This window comes from Falco naumanni, chromosome 15, assembly GCF_017639655.2.
Source record: "Falco naumanni isolate bFalNau1 chromosome 15, bFalNau1.pat, whole genome shotgun sequence".
In the NCBI taxonomy this organism is placed as follows: Eukaryota; Metazoa; Chordata; class Aves; order Falconiformes; family Falconidae; genus Falco; species Falco naumanni.
Window position 1 is genome coordinate 2,504,486 of NC_054068.1, and position 26,414 is coordinate 2,530,899.

Genomic DNA, 26,414 nt, shown 5'->3' on the forward strand with positions numbered 1-26,414 from the left:
TGGGAAAAGGGGAGAGAGTGTGAATTTTTCCCCCACGTGACATAATCTGAAATGCTTGTTCAGAAGAAATGAAAAGTGCTTTCCTACTGAACATGTGCGACACCACTGCTGTATCTAAACTATCAGGGATGCTGACACACTTACCTCAAGGTGCACAGTCACCTAAACTGACTAGTCACAGAACCAGGCGCTACTACACGTCCTGATCAAACTAAATAACAATAGCGTCTCTGAATAAAATTCATACAGTCTTATACTGAGTGGAGCCAAAGCCAGAGCTTCTCAGAGAGCATTATGCAAGAATCCACACTGCACGTCCTCGCACCCTTCACCGCGTAAACATGACATGGTAGCCGTTCACAATTGTTTAAGAGCTTTTTTTTTTTTCCCATTATATCTTTCGTGAGAAGCAGTTGCTATATTCCACCCAACAGATAACTCCAATGCCTGTTACATGTGAACGGACATGGAGGTGAAACAAAACACAGGTTTCTGCAGACAGCAGCAACCAGGGCTGGGCGGAGACCTGACGTTTAGCACCTAGAAGCTGATCTTAATAGCTGTAACTAACAATAGCGGGACAGACAGTTTCTCAAGTAGCTGAATTTCAGACTGTTCAAGGCTCACCTTAAATTGCCCCCTGAAACAAATGCTACCATAAAAACTGTCTGGGTTCATATGTAACACTTTAAAAAGCCATATTTGACAGCTATGTTGTCATAACTGTGAAATACAGACCTCCTTTACTTCAGAGCTGTGAAATATTACTTCTCTTTCCTGCTAGCTGGCAGCAGGAATTCTGCTATATCCACTATACAGTGTGTATAATAAGGAACAGATGCCTGTGAATTATGATGCTGTAATTCCATTGAGGGGTTCCAGGGTTGTCAAACCACAAAGGCAGTCTGAGCAGTCTGTGAAGTCACCTGAACACTGTTCGGTGAAATTACATCCCTGTCATGCAAAAGTTACCTTTTTAAACAAGTGTGAATCTACATTTTGTCCTTCCATCTTTTCTTCTTCTTTTCCTTATACACTCACTCAGCATCTCAACTCACTCTCTTGTTTTTCCTCATACCTCCTCTTCCTTCTTCAGGTGAAATACCACTCCCACCTGACTTTGGAATGAAATTAATTTTTCAAAATACCACCTGATTCTAAAAAGCAGTCTGTCTTTCTAAGAGCTTTTTCACAGTGGGTGCAAACATAGTGGTGAACTCATCTAACATCTTTACAGCCTCCCAGAAAACGAAGCCAATGACATCCTGAGTAAGAGCAATACTTCAAAGAAAATTAACAAAAGACTGGATCCATGGGAACATTTTCATACACCATTACCAAAGGCAGCTGTTAATGCTATTGCCAGTACTCTGCTTTTGGCTGGGCAGTCTATACAGACCTGCCAAGGACATGCAAAGATGCCTCAACTGACCTTCATCATCTTCAGGACCAAAGACGTCTTTATAAGGACGTGCAGCCACCTCTTTGCTATCTAGGGGACTTGGGAGATGAGACAACCTGTACGGCGGGAGATGCAGGTGGCATAAAAACTCCTGGGGAAATCCTGGAGACGGACGGGCCACAGCAGCCAGCTCAGCCCCAGCTACGGGAGCTGGCCTGGGCGCACAACACAGAACACCAAGGTGGCTCCTGCAGAACCAGCTCATGAGTGTCTGTCCCACGCTATTCCCACCTGCTCAGATAACATGCTGCTGAAATCCCAGGTTTTAATTCAGGTGTCTTTGTACCCATGCAACAATTTACTTACGAATCAGGTTAGCGGAATTGGGGGGGAAATTTCAGTTTTCAGCTTAACCACAACAACAGGAAAACTCCACCAAAACTTATCTTATGGCCTCCTGAAGACAAGAATTCACTGAGTCTGTGTTTTATGTCTCTACACTGGTCTCCCTAAATCTCTAAATAAATAAAGGAGATTAATATTTTTTAATAATAAATCTCAACAACAGTCAAGGAGTATGGTCTAATGAGCACAGGCCCATAATATCCACTTACTACTGCATTTTTATTCTAAAATACCAATTGCTAAGAGACTGAAACTAAAAATCGCATCAACATATATGGCTTATGGTTATCATTACGTTGATTAGTTGTTTTAATTTGAGAATTTTGGATATGATTCCCAGTTCCAGCACATAAAATTTTCCATTGAAAGCAGATTTTGGCATTCTTTGCATGAGATACAGTGGTTAGTGTTAACATGCAACCAAAAATTTTATGCAGGCAAATAAACTTACTTCCTTTTCTTTGGGCTCACTTCCAAAACACTGTTTTTAATATATGATGTACAAACGTCCCATAACACCACTTTATATTAAAAGCATGAGCCAGAAATGTCCTATGAGAACACTTAGGTCAGTCTTTTTCATTTGTTATTATTATTCATGCCTACATACCTATATGGAAATATAGAATCACCTACAACATATTTTATTTCTTCAGAGGAAAATACTTCAGGAACAAAACTTAGCACGTCCTACTAAATGGTGTGAACAGACTGAGAAAGATTTATTCGCTTGAGTCCTCTTATGAACATCAGTTGCAGAAACATTTTGACCTCCCACTCAAAAAAATGAACATGGTAAAAAAACCCATATGATTGCACAGAGCTGCATGTGCTGGATTTTTTCAGTTAACACATGTGGATGGATGCTCTCAAGCACCTCAAGTGATGCCAGGCACTCAGATGAGGTACAAATCAGCAAAACCAATCTTTCTCACACACTGGAATGTGCCACACTTTCATTTCTGGCAAACCTGTTCTTTACTACTGTTTTAGAGACAGACTCCCTTCTCCCTCTTCTCCTTGCGAACACACACACGCATCTCACTTCCTTTCCAGCATCAGCAACGCACTGCAACTAGGAGCCTGACCGCAATTCATAGATGAAACAGGATTAGAATCTCAACCTACCAGGCATGTACTTCAGCACAAGCCCCGTGAGGCAGCAAAGGATTCCAAATGTACCAGGAGGTGGCTGGCTTGCCCTGAAGGCCCATGATGATTTAACTACAACGGGTTGGCCTCAGTACACTTGGATACACTCCTTGAGTAGCAGCGCAGACATACACACACGGTAATAGAGAGGCCTCTTCGCCAGTGAGTGATAAATGGTACTTCAAAAAAAACATGCACTAATATAAAAACCACTCCAAAAATTCAATTCTGAGAAATATGAGTTTCTCCATTTCTCTTTGTTACACAAAAATGCTCATATTTGTGGATACTACATGCACCTGTTGTAAATATAACTTAAAGATCAAAATAATTTTGAGATACATTGAAAAACAAAGGGCATTATTACTCTAAGTTTTCATTTCTGTTGGGGTTTGTTTGCGTTTTGGCGGGGCGGGGGTGGGGGGTGTTCTTTTGTTTTTTACCTGAACCGCTGTAAGAGGATGATGAAGGTGTTCGCCTTGAAAAGCTTTTCACAGCAAGACTCTGCCCTCGCTGTTTCCGCCTCCAAGCTGTTCGGCATTTGGAGTCTATGCTTTGCTTGATTCGATACCAGTCAGATTCTGTGATTCCAAATTTATAAAATAGATGACCTGTAATTAGAGAGAAACACAAAGGGGTGAAAACCAGCATAAATCCCTATTTTCTGGAAAATGCAGATGACACACTCACAGACAAGACGAACAAAGCAACTGTGAAAATTTTACAACCGCCCTCATGCTTGACACTGCCTAAAGGAATACAATGACATTATGAAAAACGCCAAAACTATAGTGATGTGATTTCAACAACCATTTACAAAATTAACTAATCATACATATATATTTTAAAATGTCAGCAGACTACGCAGTTTTCTAATCCACACTTTCATCCATGGAAACTGCACTATCACATTCAAGCTGTTCAACATTAGCCCACAGAAGGATCAGCACCCCAAAGCCAAAACTGGATAAAGCTTTATTTCTCACCGATAGTGCCCCACAATATGTGCAGGTCTTAGAAGTAGGAAGATACATGTATCTCCCTATAAGAAAAGCCTCTTAAAACTTAGTTCAAAATTCATCAGAAACCAATAAAAATGGAACACACAAAATTAGAATCTTCTGACACGTTACTACCAGTATTAAGTCACTTAAAGAGCCACGTTATGCACTTTCCAGCACTTGGTGCTAAGTTGCCAAACTGCTATATTAACACAGTGTTGACTCGTGAGTTGAACCGAGTGTTTTGAAACAAAGCTCATATGGATTGAGTCCCACGGCCAACTCAAACCAGGTTCATTATCATGTGCAACCTCTGCACCCGAAGGGGAAGCCTAGTTATACAAGAAACAGAGGGAGCAAAAAGACTATTTCAGGTATGACAAGAAATACTTGTTTCGACATCTGGACAAGTGGCTTTACAACTGGGAAGGAAACATGTGCACTGTCAGCTGTTTCAAGGTCCTCCTCATATTGCTACATACGTTTACCATTTCACTGTAAGCTTCAGTGTGGTTTATATTTTGCTTAAAGCACTAGCAGTTGACTGTAAATTAAGAGAAATTTATAATCCTTATGGCTGCAGAAAAAACACTTAACGTAAACTCGAAGATTCAAAACCCGTGAATTAAAACAACTATCTGAACATTTAACATTCTCTAAATGTCAGTACTTCTAAGCTTTCCAGATTGAGATACGCAATACTGCAGTTCAAAAAACAATCCAAGGCTGTAATACATGCTTTTACTCAACATGACTATGCTTGAAGGATTCTTTTTGGTATCAGTTCCTTTCTGTACCCTGCAAAGTAAAATAATCTTTTTGACTTATTGGGTTTTCAGTCTTACTCTCAAATAGGATCCTGATCCTGTGAAGTACTTAAGCTGTTGTATTGTCCTACAAACAAGATACGGTCTGTTCCTTTAAGACAAATCATTTGAAGCCTACAACTGCAAAATTCCAGCTTTGCACAGGCTAAGAGCTTTGTACTTTGTCACAAATGAGCCTGGAGTCCACAGAACCTGAAATTTGCAGGTTACGCATTTAACATAGGCAAATGGAGTCCTGTATCTACTAAGTCATCATCATTTTTTAAACACATTTAAGTTCCATTCTGTTCAAAAAGCTATTTGAAATTAAGTAGAGAACATACAGGAGGAAAACACTGGCATCAAAAAGCTAATTCAAAAGTGCTTTAAAGGCCCCAAGATTTTTCTACTGGCAAGTGACGGCAAGCACGTTAGAGACGGCTTTAAAACCCCTACATTATGTGTCCAAAAAGGGGGTGGAAGTCGGAAAGGAGGAAAATCTACTGAAATTATCATCTGCTGCTGTGCAACAGTTTCCTTTCCATAGGTGTCAGCAAATGGAAAGCACATTCTGTATTGTAAATACTGAGACCACATTTCTCAGTGTAATCTATTACTAATATGCACTACACAGAGAAATGGGTTTATAAATGTTTGCAGTAATGTCCAATGAAAATAGTTGTGCTTTAACTCTTGACACGACTTCAGCTGTCAGTACGTACAAAAGTACTTGTGTAGTCCTACATAAAACAGTCATATGCTCTGCGGTTATTTCGAAAAAATGTCCATATTTCATTCATAAATACATTTTAATGACTTTCACATTGTATGGTGCTCTGTTTAGAGAAGTGACTGAATCAACTGTAGGTCAGAGACAACTCTCACAGAAAAGCAGTCTAGCTAGGAATTTTAACTATTTCAGTGTAATCCATGGCATATTCCAGGCAGTCACTTAATTCAAAGATAAATCAAAAGCGATATAGATATATGGGACAAGATAAGTCTCAGGTGCAGTGAACTGTTCATACTAGGAGACCCACACCATGTAGGACAAGAGCTTAAGAAAGCTGAGTGCCAGAGCTGTGACATAAAATGTCCCAGAAATTGCTCTATTGAGGGAAGACAGGAAAAGACCTTCTTCCACTTAGTGATCACAAAAGCTATAATTTAATCGATATGATAAGGAACAGCCATGAAATACTGGATAGAGACCGCTACCTTAACGGAGAGAGCACGACTACAGAGGAAAGTATGGAAAACAGATAACAAGCTGAACAGGCTAGAGTCAGAGAAGATTTTAGGCTAGGGAGACCTAAGACATCAGGCACAGATTTTCAAAGCCAGGCATACTTATTTCTTTTCCCTTATTCGTGAAACTCCTACTTAGCTGTTACGGTGGTCAAAGGTGTAAAACTGGTATAGATGAAAGGCTTGCTGTCTGCACAGATATTTTTTTTTTTTACCATAACTGCATACTCAGTCACAGTAAGTGCATGTGCAAATTAGGCATGAAAAATTAGCCCTTAAGTACAAAGATAGTTGATATAAAGGTTAAATGAATTTCAGATGTATAAATCTATCCTGTTGGTATTACAGTCTAAAATGTTATTCTACAAAGAGGTCTTTAGCAACCACATTTCATAACAGTCCACCGATGACTGAAGAAAAATCTAATGCCCATGACAATGGAGACTTTTTTAAGTAGATAAGTTCACCGTAACATTAGAAATATGATTTACCTGTAATAGATATATCCCAAAAACACGTGCAAACAATATTGGAGAACTGAAGCATGCTGACTTTCTGTTCTCTATCCATAAATGACCACATGCATGAGAGCTTTCAGCTGTCTCATTCTGAGTATATCAAATACCAACAAAGTTAGAAAGGCAGCACTAAAGCAAGATACTGCAAATGAGACATTTAACTTGGGAAGTTTATATTAGAAAAGGCAGAAATACTTCACTGAGAAGGGATTTTACTTTTTTGGAACATTTGCTAGTCAAAAGCAGCATGAAGTATTGTAAGTTGTAAGCAGCAGAGTTATCTATGAGCCACATAACCCTGCAAAAAACACATAAAAAATACGTTCAGCAATGTAATTCAGCACTTTGGCAAAAAGACAACCATATTTTGGAAGACAGATGCACTTATAGAAGAAGAGTGAAATAAAGGATTTAGATCATCTAAGGATGGCTGACTGTTTTTAGCGATCTTTCATTTAGGACAATGGGTTGTCGGTAACATTCAAAACAAAGGATGTGCTTGTTTTTAAACACTTATGGTCCAAGTTTGCTTTCTTTGGGAACCTCACTTCCTAAACAAAGCTTTCTATGAAAACACACCAGAGACTTAAAATACTTCAGTTATTTAGTAAATTGCAAGAGCTTGAGTGATTTCTATAGACCAGATACATACTAGCGAGAGCTTTAGAGACAAAAACGTCTGCACAAAGAATTCACAGACACAGGCTATTCTGAAATGCACAAAGAGGAAATCACTTCGGTTTGCAAGCAAGAACCAACGTTCAAATCTTATCAAGCAAAAGCTTAAGAGAAAGGCATGTGTGCACCAGGAAAATTAAAGGTCAGCTTTAGAAGCCAACAGGTGCATCATACTAAGTTTTGCCTTCCACATCGTAGATCAGAAACAGGGAGCAGTTTTGCCAAAGTTGCTATAAAACTAAAAAGACGACTGACCCAAGTTCCAGAATGCTTCCTGTGCACCACAAAATAAATCTTTCTGTGGTTCAAAAGGAAAAAAAAAAAGCTTGGGAATGCAGTGAAGATTATCCGGTTCTGACACAAAGATCATCAGCAATGATGTCTGAAATACTATATACTGCCAAACTTCTGGGGCAGCTAATGTACAAAGCTGGGGGAGAAAGGGTTCAGGTTTTTGAAAACAGGACTAATTAGGAGGAAAAAAAAGGAAACCCCATGAAAACAGTGTTCCTGAGAAAGTAATCCTCTCCTTTTTAAAGGTCAGAAGTCAGTCAGCAGACAAAACAATCCACATAAAAACATTAAATTGTAAAGAAATTTAATTAAGAACAAATTGAGGAGGAAGAGAAGACATTTGTAATATCAAAACCAGACACGAAATACTCCATCTTGATACTGCATTCAAAATCAGCCTCCTAAAAACCAAACTTCATGTCAACAGCTTTCATTTGGATATTGCTAGGTCATGCTGCTTCCCATTCTCCATGAATACCACCCTGCTTTAGAAGATTAAAAGGTAAATCATTATTTTCATGGACTTGGCAGAGTTCCCTCTGCTGCCCTTTATAGTGAGATGGCACAGACTTTCCCTCTGTTACTGTTACATTTTGAAAGATTAGGGAAAGTATTACCACTAGAGAGAATTTAACAGCCACATGCCTAAAATAAAGACATATTTACATTGTATGTGTAATCCAAACAGATTTGGTTAACTGTTCCTCCCATTTCCAAATTCAACATAATTTTTAAAATCTAGAGGAAAAAGCAACAGGATGTCATATTCAAAATTCAAATCATTAAACTGATGAACAGAATTTTTTTTTTAATTGACAAGCATATGATGGATATTATGAAAAACAAGGGCTTCAGATTCTGCTTGCACAGAATCATGAAGAGGGGCGATTATTTGGGGGTTTGGCTAACAAAACGCATTTTTTCACATAAGGGTCATACATTTGGAGTTCTTTTTATTAAACGAATAGCATATGACAACAAAATCTGCTGTACTAAATATTGGAACAGTGGAGAAAAAATTAAGCACCTCTGAAGTTACTTCTTGCGCCTTCAGGCTTCAATTCTTCAAACGTAATTATGGTCATACATTGACCATATTGAAACAATTTGAAAAAGAGGAATTGTTTACTCATTTAACAGCTGGGGGGATGGGAGGGGGGGGTGGGGGGTGGGGGGTGTGTGTGCATGTGCAATTTCCACAGCTGGGAGGCAGTTTTCCCCTCCAAAACTGAGGCTTGTTTACGGTTGGGCAAAGGGATGCAGGAGGAGAGAGCAACATCATCCTCATTCAGGGAAAACTCATCCCGTTACAATCGGTGGGATGGCAGAACCTTGGCAGCTTCTCCAACATCACATGCTTGTGAACAGTCATGTCACCAGATAATCACTTTCCATAACACTGTTCTCATCCACAGGCTAAACAGCATCCAAAAAGAGACGGGGGGAGCTGTTAAAAACTTGGAGAGAGGGAGGAGGGAAGGAAAATCCAGCTACCAAGCAATTAGTCTGTTTTCCATTTTATTTCTACAGTTCCTTTGTTTAACTATTACATTCATACCTTTCAAACAGCAATAAATTTATAGACTACTAGAGACTAGAGGGTGCACATGTTATAGCACAAACTGTGTTCAGGGGGGTAGTTATGAACAGCCTTAAATGCAACTGAAGTCCTGTTCTACTACCCATACCTAAAGGAGAATTTACTAAACCTGTGTCAGTAACCAGAATATTTGTAATAGTGAAATATAAAAATCAAACACTAAAATATTCACAAAATCTGAACTTTTCCATGAAATTTTCAATTGTCAGCTTTTCAAGAAAAGAGATGCCCTGTTTTCCTAGGTACAGGAGATATGGTTAAGGAGGATTTCTGCAAATAAGATTCCATAGAAAAAGATTATTCTACTGTACTCTTCAAATAAGTTATAGTAATATGTAAACCTCAAAATTCCATGCTAATCAAATCCCTTTCTACTTTGTCAGTAGGAACTCAACTCTATACCAGAGATCACAAGGAGTCTTATCTTGGGTACCTTTATGACAAAACACCTAACTGCTAATTTTACAACTGCTTTACAACAAATACCTAGAAATTGGTTACCTACAGTAAGAAAGTTAAATCTGTCAGGACAAGAGAGTAAGGAAATGCATAAATATCACTAAAAGCATAACTGGAAAAGCCAGGCATGTTCAACAAAACACTTTAGATGTGAAAAATGTCAGTGAAGTCAGTGACCTTAAGTGTGAGCATGTGATTAGACAATTTAGGGAACAAGGACTAACTTTAGGGACACCAAAAAATTGTTTCTTCCAGGAGTGCATTGCTCATATTGCTTAATTCTCCTGGCTTCCAGATGCCATCATGATGTGCATCTTATATAAATACACCCATCAGCACATTAAGGAACCAGACTCTAAACATTCTATTTTCGTACCTTTTACTGGTATGGTAACTGGATATAGAAATGGATTCCAGATAACTGGAACACAAGTGAGACTGTGGACATAGATTTCTGCAGACTGAACTGACATCAGCCTACCAGCACCCCTTCCCCCCAAATCCCAGCTGTTATAGGTCTCACAATGACCAAGACACACACCACCTGTCCCTAACCATAACTGCTAGCAGCTCCCTGAGTGCATGAACAGGACGGCTAGAGGTAACACCCTGTCACTCATTGCTTCCCTTTTAGAATTAAAATCTGCGTGTTAGCTACTTCAGGAAAACTAACCACTTAAAAGAATGTTTTCTCATCTCAGCTCCCAAAACAAAGCCAAATTCAAATTAAGTATCTGCCTGGTAGGAATACTTTCCGGGATCAAAAGGGTGCATTTTGATGTACCAGCATCAAAGATCAGAAGAAATGTTAAACTACAGTCAGCAACTATTTATAAAATGCTAATTACACTGTTTAGACAATTTGCTGATTACAATCTTATGCAAGTAGAACACTAAAGCGTTTAGAAGAACAGGCAAGAAAGTTTTCCTCAATAATGTCAAATTACTCTAAAACATCGAAGAAGCATTTCAGAAATTAACTTGTTTTAAATATCTACCAAACACAAAAAGTGTTTGCACATATAGGCTTGTGTCTCAAGTAACAAATTAAAGTGAAAGTGAATTATTCACTGCTTCAGTTGTTACAACTTTCTCTGTCAACCTGAAGCTGCAGATCCGATGATTTGGTCTATGCAGACAGATGGCTGTAACCACATCTTATTTTTCACATTTGTCTCAAGCATACCAGGTCAAAGACATACTGCAGGAGACCATTCACCTTTTACAAGAGGTTCGTAGAAGTATTTCTGCTTCAAGCAAAATACATGGTGTCCAACACCCAGACAGTTTTTTGCCTTTTTGTTGGGTTAAAAAAACCAACAAAAAAAACCCCAAAAACCAAAAAAACCACACCACAAAACCCCCCACACATACAAAAAAAAACTCACGACGACATTGTAAGAACACAGTACAACCCAAAAGGCATGAGGTTTCTCTGTTCTTGCTCTCTGTAAACCATAGACAGAATGTCTTGTATTTTAGAAGCTTTAGATCTTTAAACCAAACATTACATGAGAAAAATAAGCACCTTCTTGACGCTCATACGCAGATCTGGCTCAGATTTCATTATTTCATTCTGGCAATGTGCTGTTCCTCAAAAGAAATAATAACTAGTATTCCATTACCAGAATACTTAACATGTAATTTTATTTTATTAGAAGTTAATTTGTCCAGATATTTCATTAATATTTCCTAATATTTATTTAGCATATTTGCCTGAATATTTCATTTTTAACAAATCACGGAGCCAGAGGAAACATGAAGTTACACATGATTTTAAATGCCCTTGTTCTACAAGTTAAAAGGACACATGAAGGTCTACAGGACCCTACCAGAAGTTGGTTTTTTTAAAAAAAAAAGTAATTAGCGTCTAGAATCTCCAAATTCCACCAACGTATCCTCTTCTAAAACATAAGAGCATCTACATTCAGGCACATCTTATCACATTTCTGGAAAACCAGCCCGTCTATTTTTATCTATTTTACCAAGAGCAGAACCTGGTTTATTTTGACTCATCAAGAGACAGCCATAAGCACGCAAATAATGCCATCTAGTGGAACGTCAGATTTACCAGTCTGGCAAGAAACACCCGCATTTTTATCCGTGCATGTGTATGTTTGCTCAATCTCCGACTCCCTCGCAGCGCACGCCAAGTGCTACAAAAGGTTAGCAGAACTGCAGAACCAGAGATATGCTGTGAAATGAAAGCGAGCAAATCACTCACTACAGAACTAGAGTATTTCTGATGTTCCTGGTTGCACGCTTTGATTGAGGTGAGCTCCATACGGGTTTACAGCAACAGCCGTAAGGCGTTCCCGTAAGGATCTTTTGATCACATTTCTCCGATGGTGACAGAATATCAACAGCTGCATAAATGTAACTGTTTAATAACCAAATTATCAAAAACATGAAGTGTCTAACTCATTAAATGAATCCATCAACTCCACAAGAAAATAATTCTAGAACAAATCAGAGGCTTTGTAATCTGAAAATAGAAAACTCTTCATGTCAACCAGTGCAGACTTGCTACAGTTCACAGGTTACGTGAGAGGTACTCCACTACAATGATACCAGACAAGTGACATTTGCTTCTATCTTTCCCCCCATTTTCAAAACACATAGCTTGCTCTAAAAAACATCTTGCAAAAATCCAAAGACAGAGCAAATAAAACAAGATACCTTGAAAAACGATGTATGTTCCATTTCCTCCCAAAATGTATACATTCATGCAACATTTAGATCTCAGTAAGAAAGCAGAATTGCATACTTCATATAGCTATAGCTGTACAGATAAAAATTGCAGTGGCAGCATTCCATACAGACTGCACAAGCATTTTTATCTGAAATGGCTTTTCATGAAGATTAGGACCTAAAGACTCCGACGATCATTTCACTTACCCGGCCACTAACAATCTCCTTCCAAATAAAACACCTAATGTGCTCATGATAACTATTACCTTCTTTTTGCATAATAAAAATGCACTTACAGGACATTGTGCTTTTAAGTCTTCAGTTAAATTTACCTTTTAGTTTTGCACATTCAAAATGTGAGAGCATTCATTTACGATCGCAGTCAGCAAGCAAAGATCTCGCTATTTCTTTTACTCGCTGGGAGAAATAATCCCACAAGGCTTATCAGACATCATTCTGTTTTGGAATGGAACATACCTAAGTATATGATGTGTTTATTGCCAAAGGATCAACTTACTGTTTCAAATCACAGTCTGATGCTCAAAACAAATGGAATCACCTAAATTGAAGCAATAACTTTGATCGAAATAAATACTTCTGATTTTAAGGAGCCGCTGCCAGTAACCACACATCAGGTCATTTTTGATAGCCACAGTTTTACAGAGAGGTTGATTAAACAGCTGTTTGTCTTTCAGACAGCAGCACAATGTGATCTGACAGAACCAGCAGCAGAACCGATGGAAAAAGGAGGGTTGTTGCTTTAACCACCCCCTTCCCGAGACATCGCGTTACATAAGCCCTCGCCGCAGTGCCTCGGGAGCCCATCTGGATGGCAAACACCACCACACGTGCCGCCAAGAAAAACTCACTTATGAATCAACAACGAAACTTTCTCCCCTTCCGAAGGAGCTTGTGGCTTTGGAAAAGACTGGCACGACAGAAACCTGAACGCTGCGGGAATTTATTTACATTTTACTTGCAGTCAGCTTGAGGCATCTCCTCACTTCACTTCTTAACCCTTGTGAAATGGAGAAAAGAAAGTTCAAAGCCAGGAAAGGAAAAACTATGCAACTTTCTGGAATTCCGTTCATGAGATTTTGTAAAATCACAGCTCTCCTTGCATGCAGCAATGCATTTTCCAGACGAATGTACATTACTTTTGCGCTGATCAATCTGTGTTTGGTGGCTGAGCTGCTTTTCCTCTCAAAATGTCAGGGGTCAAATACTTTCTTAGACTCTTCGTGTCTTCTAAAACCACACTGCAGAAGTTCAATTTTGTCATTTATAGGCCTTTGATAGCAAAGAAAATATTTCTTGTCCGGAGTCCACTGAAAGTTCATTAGGAGATTTTATTTATGCAGGAATTGAGCCCAAGTGACACCGGGTAACCACCAGCCTCCTCTGTAGATGGTGAGAGGAAAGCATGCTCTGCATCCTTCTGAGTTAGGTCCTAAAGGGACATCATCACTGTACACTGGAGTAACTACCCTGCCAACAGTCGTAACACTGGAGAAGTTTCACGCCTGGAGGAATCAGCCCAAAGCAAACAGCGATTAGTTCAACTGTGGTACAAAGAGTCCTCTATTTCACTTGTCACTTCATAGTTCATATGGGTCTTCAGTATTGATAAAGATGATCCTTGGACATCACACTCAACGCATCAATTATAAACGGTCCAATACTGCTTGCTGACATCAGGGCTGGGGGCTTGTTAATACATGAATATGTAATGAATCCTGAAACCTACACAAGACTCCCTTGATTTTCACTAGAAAGAAACAGCACTTGCTCAACTAAATTATTGTATTTGTAGCAGTAACTTTCCCAATGAGCGCATCTTTCTTACAGATTACGCATCTTGCCCCTTTTTTCATTTTACAGTCCAGAAGCAACATTTGAAGTCATTGAGAAAACTGCTTTCATGCTTACAGACTTATCTGAATGTTTTCAGCTGCCTCTCAAGAAGCGAGGACCAGCACACTTCAGCATGTATTTTAAATAAGTCCAGCCAAAGCAGAAAAGTATTGACAGGATGGAACAACTGTGCATCAGCTGGAATGAGATGGTCCAAGTGACCTAATGCATTAAGTTTTCTTCTTTCTGTAGAGCCTATGAACTCACAAATGCTTGACAGCACATCACACACAGTCAAGTTACATGCAATCACAGTTGCAACTGAGAAGCTAAGCAGCTGCTTACGTTCAAGAATGGAGAATTAAATTCACCGCTTGTATCACGCAAAAACAACCAGAAAAGTGTGAGAAGGAGAGAGAAAACAATTTATTTTACTTCCCAAGATTGCTGCCTTTATTTCAGTTTATTAAACAGTAACTGGCCAGGAAAGTAATTGAAATAAACATAAGTGCCCAGGAAAGAAGAAAACAACAGCCAGCATTAAATTACAGTGCTTACATAAAGTCAGTAAGCAAGTGCCAGCATTGATGCCATTTATGAGAACTGCGGTACTGAGATAAACTCAATGGGTTCTCATATTATCTTCTTGCCTAGCCTCAAAAGAGGTTATCGCTTCCCTCCATGTGGCAGCATTTAATTGATTCACAAAGCAGCAGCTATTTGGAACTGAAGCCAGACTTTCACAGCTTTGTGGAAGACAACATGTTTGAAAAAAGCAGCACTGCTGCATCACAAGACCTTTCCCGAGGGTGCTGTACGAAAAAAAAAAAAAAAAACTTTCTGGATATGAGAAAGGCATGAAAGAAATGTGTTCTTTCACTTCTTTCCTTTAAAGATGTGCTGAACTCTCAAGACTTTGCTTCTCACTGTCTTCTTGAGTACGAGATAGTTCAACACCTCTGCAAGCTCTCCCTCCTCTCTTCCCAAGCTGTGCCCCTAACACCAGTCACCATGCTCATGGGCTTCAGAATGAAGCACAATGCAGCTTTCCTGAAATTGTCAGATGGAAGCGGCCCACTTGCTAAGATTCAGAGTAGAGGTTTCGACTAGTGCACCACTCAGGAGAACCTGCTTCCACTCCCCCTCTGCCACAGACATGAGGCTGCAGAATTGGGTAAATTCTTGTCTGCTTATACTCGGCCCTTCAACCTGTAAAATGAAGTTTGTCCTACCTCTGAGCCGTGACCTGGCAGTTGAGAAGAAATGCACTACAGCATCTGGTAATACCACAGTCTTCAAAGGAAAACGCCGAAGCAAATTTTTACTTCCAAAGAGCTACAGTCCATAGTATTTGTTACTAGGAGAAGAAAATGTTGGCAAGAAGTATTTCCAGGGACCACAAGATTAGCTCATCCATGTGGATACAAGCCACGCAACTTCTTGTCAGACTACTATAGCTTGGAAGATTAGTTAACGTCCTATATAATGAGGAAACAGAAGCACGGGTTAAACAGAAAACATCAGAGATCCTTAACAAATTACTAGCTTGAGCACTGCAACTAACCCATTCCTCTTCCCTCCAAACCTCAAGAGCATCCAGAACATGACTGATTCTTCAGTTAGCTAGTCTGTCAAGGGGGACGGACTGAAACAACAATTAGCAATGTAGTCACAACAATCTAAATTACATAAAGTCATCAATTTCTAGTGCTGATGAAATATTGAAGAGAGAGGACAAAATGGCAATTGGAAAAAAATCCGTTTTTTCTTGAAGATCTCCAACAGTCTCCTGATGAAATCCAAAGTCTAGATGCATGACTACAATTGCTGATAATCAAGACTTGTCGCAACCACTGTTGTATCTAGGTGTAACACTGTTTTAAACCACTCTCTATATACTATACAGTTACTAAGTGGTACTATATTCAGAAACGAGACACGCAAAGCCCAGAATTATAAACAGGAAATGAAAGGAAGACACAGAAAGTGTGCAAAAGTAGTACACAAAGATTAGAAAGGGAAAACGGATATAAAAAGGAAAAAAGTATACTTCATAAAAATACAGCAGTAAGTCTTTTAAAGTGGAAAAATAAAAAAGAGCACAGAAAATACTAAATGCATTCCGTATTTATGGTGTATATCTTCAGTAACTGTTTATATAAAACATGCTATATAATGGCAACCGTCTGCAGTATCTCACAAAACAGATCCACTGGTGAGAAACATCAGAGCTAACAGTTTCTCTGTGAGAAGCAACTTACGACTCTTCCTCCAGTATTTAAAAGCAAGGTAATGTTTAAGAAAGATGGAACAAAAGTGTGGTATACTCATTGTTTATCCCGCACGCTTATTAAGATCAAAATCTTCATTAAAAGCAAATGAGAAGCTGAAACAGTAGTGACTTACTGTGATCTGCAGATTTTACACGACTCAAATTAGCAGCTTAAAAACTGGCCCAACCTGCTTTATGTTTGGGTTATGTGCATGAATATATATATACAGACACTGATCTAACAGACATACGTTACACAATCAGGCAGGAGTCAAATGTGTTTCCTATTAAACAAATGCGGGTGGTCTGCGTCTCAAGCAGTATTGTGTCAATGAGTACAGTGCTTAATTCTGTTTGAGCAGCCCTCTGAAGAGGACATGGCTATATTTCATTCTTCCATCAATGTATATTAACATCTCCATCTAGTACAGTAGAAAAGCAGTCCCATCTTTACTGGAAGCAGTATTACAACACCAAGCTTTGATTACAAATTTCTTTCTATTCTACATTTTAAATTGCATCTTAAGAAGTCAAGTTAAGTGCCGTTTGAAACAGAATATACACCATTTACCATACAGTTAAAAATCAGACTTTACATAAGGTCTTTTCAGGTCACACTTTTTTCCTATGTTATTTAAACGACAGGGATGCATACTGGATGGAATAAATGTTAACTCGTGAACAGAAATCACAAAAAATTCACTCTATAAGTAGTCTTGGAAGCAGATGGAAAAATTCAAGAGAATAGTACTAAGCTGGCTCTAACAGTACTCGGACATCCTGCACCATGGTGCCCTCCCCTCTACAGGTACTGCAGGTTTTGGGGTGGTTTGTTGTTTTTTTAAAAAACAATCATGTCCCTAATATGAGAGTTATTTCAATATGCATAAATAGTTCCCTGAGCAACAGACAACTGTATGTTGCCCAAAGAGGATTTCTGGTGTCCAATTATACAGCTGAACTAAGGGTGCAGGTTCCCCTTAATGCTATCAATTGAATTTTAAACTCTTTCCTCCACTCAACCACTCATTCTGCATGTAATTTATAGGTACTGATCTTCTATCCTTTTGTCATAATTAGGCAAAACTGAGAATTATATTAAAAATGGACTGGTGAGAGCCTGCAAAAAACCTATGTGCAGATGCAAGAGGCTTTCACAGAAATGACACACTAACAAAGTTACACACACAGGAAATAACTAATGTTATTTTGTTTCCACTTAATTATTTTAAAGAATAAGAACTATTGATAGACTCTTCTTTTATGAACTTCAGAAATCCCCTCTCACTTTATTCCAAGACAATATGTAAAAGCATTCTTTGTGTTATCAAGTTTTTTATAAATGCAAAATTCTGAATTTGGAAATCTGTTTTTCTCAAACTTGTTTATGGAGATTGCTATAAAATCCCAAAAGAGCTAAACCTGTATTTTCTGTAACACAAAGAAAATTACAACTGTGGATGTTCTTGTATCCTATTTCACCAGGAAACGTCTACATTTTTAGTAGGGCTGAAGTAATGAGCTACTTAATGGCATATAGTATGTTTAAGTCATTTTGGTTTCTTGCCCAAAAACTCTCTTCAATACCACTGCCACCCCACAAGCAAATTTATACCACAAGAGAAAATGTATACTTCCAAAGATAAACTTTCATCTCTCTTGCGGTAAATTTTATGTAGTGTATCAAGAATTTCTAATAAACATAGATCTCTTCATTTTTTATAGTTTTTCCATATTACACAAAATATTCTCTCTATTAAATACAGATTTGGTTGGTGTTTTCTTCTCCTAGAAAAAGCAAAGAATCTCTTTCCACTGACAAACTTGAAGAAAATTGAAACAAAAGGAAAAATAAAATCCTTTATATTGGCTTGAGCTTTTCTAGCTATGATTGGCAAATGCAAGGCTGATGACATTAGATTTTTCATTTAAGTTTAAAGTAATGCATCAAAGTATTACTGCTCAGAGCAGAAGCAAACTACATTGTTAGGACAACAACCTAATTTAGTTCCCATGCTAGCACTGCACTCAGTTTTTGGTAGATTTTATGGAACAATACTTCACCAATAAAAAAACCCCACATGGTCTGTGGACTGGTAAAGCAAAGTGGATATGGCATGGCAAGGCTCTTCCCAGTACCTCTGTGACAAACATTAGGGATGAAATCGTGGCACAGCTGAACGCAACAGGAGTTCTGCCACTGAACTGAACGTGGCCAGAACGTCACCCTTGAAAGTTATAAGTCATTCGTATGCTCACTCACATCATAGCAAATTCATAAACAGGCTATTGAAATCAAATTTCATTCCAACTTAATCACTCACAGCGGTGACATACTAGGTTATTACATGAAGTCATCATTTCTGAACCAACGTTGTTACTATTAAGTTTGCTGCTTCATCAGGTTTATATGGATTTTCTTCATTTGTTGCCACAGGATTCTTTGTCATTGCCAATACCAAATCTCAATAACCATTAAGATTTAGGTACCCAAAAAGGTAAACTCTGGCCAGATTCACACCGGTGTGTTTTTTTCCAGAAGGCACACACAATCCCTGGTTTGTTACGGACTGGTTCCCAAAAGAAAGCAACGCACTAGCCAACACAAAGAAGAAAAAGATACGTTTCCGATACCTGGATCCCAAACCTTCCGAACGGTGCTTACGACAAAGAAGCAGACAGTGATTTCTGTGCTCATCATTCAGAATGCTGCTGGTTACCATCTACTGCTGTTACATTTCTGCCATTGCAGACCTTTTCCAACTGCAGGGATCACTTCTATAATCCAATTTCTTCATGGCCAGAATGCCTCATAAAAATGACATAATCCCTAGTTCGAGCGTTCAGTCACACCAGCACATTCTTTCCCCATGCTCACATTTTCAAAAACCTGTTCTTCCTACACAGACAGTTATAAACTCGATCATTTGATTTGTACTCACAGATTTCAGCAATGGGGAAAAGGGCTGTTAGTGACTTGCTTTAGCATTGAAGAAAGATTCATTTCTTCATGTTTTTAATAACTATTGTCAACAAACATCTAAGTTTTAAAAATACAATGGAACAAGATCATTTACGTTGATGAGATCAATAGATAATGGTTTTGGAGATCCAAATTACTTTGAATCATAATCTCCCTTAAAAATACATACCTAATGTATTTACAGTAGAAGCCTGAAGTCTGCTTCAGGTACATAATGAGACAAAAATTGGCCTAATGCAGCGAACTGAATAGGTTAGTTTTGCCTATCAATTTCCCTGAGACAGCCAGCAAATTACTAGAAACAAAAGCAGGTCAGTAGGACAGTATTTCCTCAGCTCAGTTCAGTAGCAAGAAAGCACAGCAGTCTCATCATCAAATATTCTTCACATTTTCTTCCACATAACTATCACACACATTGCCCTAACAGAAGCATAAAAACAAAACATCAAATTCTTCAAACACCATTCAAAATAAGCTCTCTCTGGCTATGTTCTTAAAGCTTAATTGGCATTCCAAATTGGCAATTGCATACAAAACACTCTAGTATAACAAATTATTCCCACTCTACTAATCCATTGGTGACCTACATAAGATGTGACTATAAAGAATCTTTTAACAGTAAGATCTACTGGTATATTAAACCCTAGCTCAATTAGTAAAGTTGGTCATTTTTAGACTCTGTCCTAATTCCACACTAACATTTAAATTTGTTTCCTCTCTACATGCATTGCAAAAGTACCACGCAAGAGCTGTAACACTTGTGTCAGATGCTTGGCTCTTTGCAACGCGTCCATCTACCTGCTTTACTGGAAAATATTTACACCATAGCTCATGGAACAGACTTGGCTGTCCTCAACGTATCCACTGAGTAATCCTCTACTAGAAGTCACCTTATTAGAGCAAGCTGCGTATGTACAGATTCTTCTGCACTCAAAACTAGTGGCTACGCTTACTGTATTCTATACGCAACACACGCTTGATTCCTTTTAAATTGACAAGAATTGCATCTTCAGTACAAGTAGTATCTGTTCATTACTGCATAACAGTTTAATAACCAAAAGCCTTATGCCACCGGAGCAGACAGAAGTACATTAGCATCATACGCATTCCCGTTATGAATAAACAGATTCTCCTTTAATAGAGATGGCAGATTTCCTCTATGTCAATGTCAGTTAGCCTTTTGAAATAATACACATAAATGGGAAGTAAAAAACGTAAGATTCAAGGCCATACTGTTTTGAACGCATCAACAATATTTAAATTTATGTGGTTTACTATTCATTCCATTAGCTGAGAAAGTTATATTTCTCTGATATTTACTACACTTGGTATGCTCACAGCTTGTAGTTACAAAGAAAACTGAACTCAGATTTTAAGACTGAAGAGTTTCTGATGAACACCCACAACAAACTAAATTAAATCAGCCCATTAGGATTCTTTACTAAACAAAAGTTAATAAAACATCTGTCTGGCAAGAACAATACATAACCCATTCTTACAAAATTTAGTTTAACTGCAAGTAGCAGACAGTTTCTGCCTTATTTACACCGTATAAGTTCAAAAGTTTCAGTATTATACTCACAGCGAATTCCATAAATCATGAGAGGATCAAGTTGCTTCTTCCCATGCTTCCCCTGGCCTGAAAGGTTGGAGATCGCCTGAATTTCCCGATGGAAGAGATAATCAAGCAATGTCAGTGCCATCTTCTCGGCTGTGCGGCAGTTCGTGCTGATGTGCAGCATGTCAGCAGGGGTGATGGGGCAGCGGACCCGCATCTCAGGATTATTTTCATCTCCAAGCCACGTCCCATTGGGGTAATCCTCTAAAAAGAGATTGTGGAAATTCTAGTTGTGGCACAGAATGGAACAGTCAGGTTCAAGTTACAGTCAACATTTCTTAAGCTATCAGGAGCTTTTCCAGTTTTCTTCATAGTCTCCATAAACTTCTGTACAAATTAGCATGACTAATAGGCTCATAAGATTTGCTGCAGATAAAAAAATTATTCTCAAGTTCACACCAATGGTCCACAACAGTTATTGCCATTAACATTCTGGCCTACATGGAGAATCAATGTAATTAGTCCAGATGTTTAACTCGCTCTCAGATATCTTTTCAAAATACCTCATACTAGACGCCAACAGCTGAAAGAGCACACTATATTCACAGTGTTCTCATTCATCAAGTCAGTCATCCCCTAAAAATTAAGATTATTGCAACCACATAATATTCTTAAAAGTATAGCTACTTTCAGGAAGCTAACAGCTTTGAACCACTTTTTTCCGCAAAAGCATCAGATTAAAATGAGTGTAAGCAAGGTTATAAATTTAAGAAATTATAATCAATAGTGAACAGTAACTCTTTCAACCACCTAAAAGAGTATTTCAAGCAATGACAATCATTCAAAACATAGCCAGAGATCCCAATCAAAATACTGGTCTTTCTTCGAATTTACTGGCCAGTAGCCTGCATTATTTCCTAAACAACCCGTTTAACCAAGGAAGAGGCCCAGCATAAAGATAAGGAATCGATTGCTAATCATCTGCTAAGTGCATATTCCCTTCTATCCAGGTATAAGCTCATCAGCAGAACCATGCCTAACTTCTCTTGTGTATAGACACACAGACACATTACGTATATAAAGAAGTTTTTTGATTTCTGTCCCAGCCTCTCAGCCTGGTGGGAAAAAACAACCTATTATTTTTAAGAGGAATACTAAGCCCTCACTGGAAATTCATCTTTGCAGACAATGTCAAAAGTTAGTGAATTCAAGATTAACCAGAAAGCAGAACAGAGTTCATAAGGATGACCAACCCCTACTGAAGTGGAGGATGCAACACAGGACCTAGGAAGAGACTCTCATTCCAGATAAAATCAAAGTTTCCAGTACGCATCTGACAACGCTAATAGGAATTGGATAGAACATTCCAGTACTATTTCCTGACACAGACCATTTGGATTTGATTTCTGTGTTTGCTCAACTTTGTGGTGTAAAACAAAGCTTCCTGACTTAGGAGTCCCACAGCCCTTCCGCACCAGAGCTTTACAGTATTTCATGGTTTCACACGCCTTCAGAATGGCAAAAATGTGAACAAGTCATTCGATTACGTGATTCATTTTTCATCAAATGCATTTAGCGTTTCATTGTATATACAAAGTCACAAACTCCTGGTTTCCATAACTCTTCTAGGCAGAAAATAGGGTGACAAGAGTTCACACAGATGAGTCTATCCTTTTCACACTGAATGGGACCCCTGAGCAAGCAGCATGTGTATTTCCAGGTACTGGCATAGGCTAAGCAGCCGGCATTTTACTAGACTACAAGCCAAAAGTACGCAATAAAACATAACATAAAAGCAACTGAAACACTAAAAAACATTCTTCTAATATGACCTTTGGGTTGAGTCATACCACATGTCAGATGCGAGTTTATTGCATTGAATAACGACCGTATGAAGCAAATGTTAGATTATGCAAGACTGATATCATCATAAACATCAGATTATCAACTACGATATTTACAAAGAAAAATATTTATTGCTCATGTACATAGCAGCTACTCCCTCGAACTTTTTTCTGTTGCAATCAGAACTTAATGCTCTGCTTTGAATATATTTTCATACACTCACAATCTTTTTAATACATTTTTTTTTCTTATTTAAACCTTACTTTTTATCCTGAACTATGTAATAGGGCATACTAGATGTTTTCTGCTCACAGTACCAGGTGCCATCTGAAAAATAAGGTGGTTCAGATTAATTACGACTTGTTTTGAATGCCACTGTGTCTGGCCTCACCACAAGTCTGGTTAACATTATCAGGGAAAACAGCAGTCTGTTCCTGAAGATAAACTGACTGTTTTATAAAAATTTGGGCAGAGCTGGCAAAGCAAAAACACCTCCTGGATAAATGTGTAAGTTCTTCAAAGAAATTCTAGGAAGCCTGAGTAAATGATTCTACATTCTATCAAAACCTTACCAGTTCACAGAATTACTATTAGACATAAGAGTTACTACTTAAGGAACACCTTTCACCTGCAGTCTTGTTTAACAAATGCGATCAACCTACTACACGCACCAAAGATTTTTTTTTTCTATTTGCAAAATAATGCTGCTTTTTTTTTTCTCCCACAACTGGCACAGAGTCTAGAACATACTGTTTTTACCACATTCAACTTTTCTTTTATTGCTAACAGCCTGGAAAAAAGACACTATCTTGTTATGCTGACCTATGGACACAAGCCCCACAGAATTACCTCTTGCATTTTCCTCCTGCTTTAAAAGCTTCAACAGAAAGGCAGTTTGCTTTACAATGATTTTACATTAGAGTGGAAATTGCAAGACTAAAGTTAACCGTGACTCTACTGTCTCACTACAGCTACTTGAGGGCACAAAAGCTAAACTACTCCTTATCTTACGTAAAAATAATTCCTACCGGTCTGCCAACACATCTAGCACTTTGCATAGAGCAAATTTAATGAGGCTGGCACCGAAAAAGAACGGTGAAGAGAGGAAGTAGAGTGAGGGAGGCAGAACTACACTGAACAAGTCGTGTGGTATGGGAGAAGACAGACTGAATAAGGAAAGAGAAAAAAAAACACGGTCTGGGAGTTTGATGGAACTTCTCCCTAAACAATTGAATACATAAATACTATTGATTAAAGCTGCATCATTTGAAGCTCCTAGCACTCAAATATCCTCTTATGCTTACTGAAATGTGTATTTTATCCTCACTTTACATGTATTATTAGGCATTATACATAATATCTAGATAGAATCTAGATGGGTCAAGTTATTTAGTACATACATTGTAATAGCCAGATACCAAGTCAGGAGGCATTGTACAACCATACACGGCTGCTTCCATTCCTTAAAGACTAGTGAAACACAAATAACATGTGAAGGACTGGGAATGAAGAACACAATCCAAAAACACTTTTCGTAAAAATAAAAAAGCACAAATGCACACATTCCTTCAGTTAATCACAGGTTTTCGCTCATTTTGCCCTGAAGTATTTTCCTTTTGTTAATTCTCCTAATGGCCTTGCTGAAGTTTGAATGCATTTTGAGTGCTATGTGGAAAGGTACTTCCTTGTTTTTCTTTACATCAAATATTACATCATGAGAGAAGTGGCTCTTGATCATTTCTACTTGTAGTGTTAAAAGTCCTGATATTTAAACCGATTTCCTCTCTGTACTCTGAAGCTCATTTCGATGACAGACTAATTCCTAGTTTCTCTTCAATGTTTTTCTCAGCTCAGAAAATCTACCTTTATCTCCATTCTACTGAATCCAGAATTAGTTCACTTTTCAACACAGTTTTCAACTCTTTTTTTTTTTACTGTATTAAGTCCATTTCTTTTATCTCACAACACAGCTGACCGTTCCTCTGTTTCAGCAGGGACACGCAAGAAGATGAGAGGTGACTGGGGCTGCCATGCAAACAAGCATTTCTATGGAAACAGGACCAGCGAGATTTAAGGTTAGTATTAAGAAAACCTATGTCAAGGAAACAAAATCCAGACAAGAGTTGCTATGGCTTTCGGACTCACTCTCAACTCGTGTATGTGTCTTCCTGCCCAGGGAGATGACAGACATTTCACTGGTACTCACGTTTTTCCATTGGGATACGCTCCCCTAGACTGACACACGAACACTAGGAGTAAGAGCAGAAGCAAAGCTAGGCTCACTCTCTCGCTAGGTGCCATCAGTCGCTCCTTTAAAACTAGGAAAAACGAAAGGAAATGCCTGCCCACATAAACACTTAAATTAACATGTTCCGTTATTCAGAGTACTTGTGTGTCTTTTAATAACAAGCCTGCAAATGCCAGATTTGCACCCAGCAGAGAAAAATGACTGGTAGCTACAGCACAAAGGCAGAAAGATGAATCAACCTTAACATAAAAATCCTAACGACAAAAACCCCCATTTGTAAAGAAATTAAATAATATTTCAGCTGATGCACAGAAGATTAAACATAATCTTTTTAAATAAACTTCTGTTCATTAGCCCAAGTCTTCTGCTACCCCAACAACTCACAAGGGTAGTGAATAACTGACAGTGACTACAAAGCACTGACTTTCAATCATTAAATATAAGGAACAGGGTGATAATCAGCCTGTACATTAACCTACAAATCTAGCAATGTGATTTAAAGCTTGTGCTAAAAGGAAGGTTAGAAGACTGGCTTGAAAAAAACTACATTCACCAAAACCTCCCACCAAAAAAGCAGTTAAGACACTGGGAGTTCTGGCAAAAGGAAGCATAGAACACACACAACTCCACAAACATCAGGAACCCCGGACACAGAACTGGAGTTTTTTGCTTGACTGTTCTCATGGGGGATAAAAAGGGTTTAATTTCCATGTAAATATAAAGGAAAGATAGCCAGAAGAATCTTATGCCTCAGGTATAATCTTCTGTACAACAGAAAGGATTTGGCTAACAGAGACATAGTTCAAGTTAACTTCTAAGCCCCTACAGTTAGAGGACTGGTACACTATTCAAGATATTCTGAAAATATATCCTGCGCTCGTGGTTTCTTCAGTTGTCTGACAGACAGCACACAGCATGAAAGAACCCTGTGGGCACGCAGTACCAAAGCATACTTGTCTCTGCAAACACTATAGTGTGCATAGAAGTCCCAGCATAATGTCAGCAAGATTGCTTAGTCTGTTAAAAATAAGACCTCTGTTTTAGTACATGGTTAAATCCATGAGAGGCAAAAAAAGATTCATTTACTTTATGACTCATGGAAGGCCAGGGAATACATTTAACAGAAGCAGAAAATGAGGACTACTACATGATCATCTGTAACTTAAAATGATCAGCTAAAAAAAAAAAAATCGAGATAAAACTGAGAAAATCCATGCACTTAGATGGCTTTTTAAAACCCTTAGAAAATGTTTCATATCAGAAATCAGATTTCCGATACCTGGAAGAAACCACTGTTCATGTTTGTTCCCAATAATCAAAAAATTAAAAAAAAAAAAATTACAAATCAAAGCAATTCAATTTCTATAGTTTTCTTTGGCCTTAACAAGCCGCTGAAACTC

The 26,414-nt window shown here is 38.3% G+C and overlaps 1 protein-coding gene across 5 annotated transcripts in view; it reads right to left on the minus strand.

Moving 5' to 3' along the window:
* Nucleotides 1–26,414, minus strand: part of LOC121097832 (BTG3 associated nuclear protein) — a 153,144-nt gene that overhangs the window by 81,581 nt on the left and 45,149 nt on the right. For all 5 annotated transcript variants that reach the window (XR_005831098.1, XM_040615173.1, XM_040615174.1 and 2 more), the window contains 2 exons: nucleotides 20,946–21,185; nucleotides 3,403–3,570 (listed from right to left, as the gene is read on the minus strand). Coding sequence is in view for 4 of the 5 variants with exons in the window: in XM_040615173.1 (XP_040471107.1) it covers nucleotides 3,403–3,570; nucleotides 20,946–21,185 (408 nt within the window). In the remaining variant the exon portion in view is untranslated. The remainder of the gene's footprint in view (nucleotides 1–3,402; nucleotides 3,571–20,945; nucleotides 21,186–26,414) is intronic.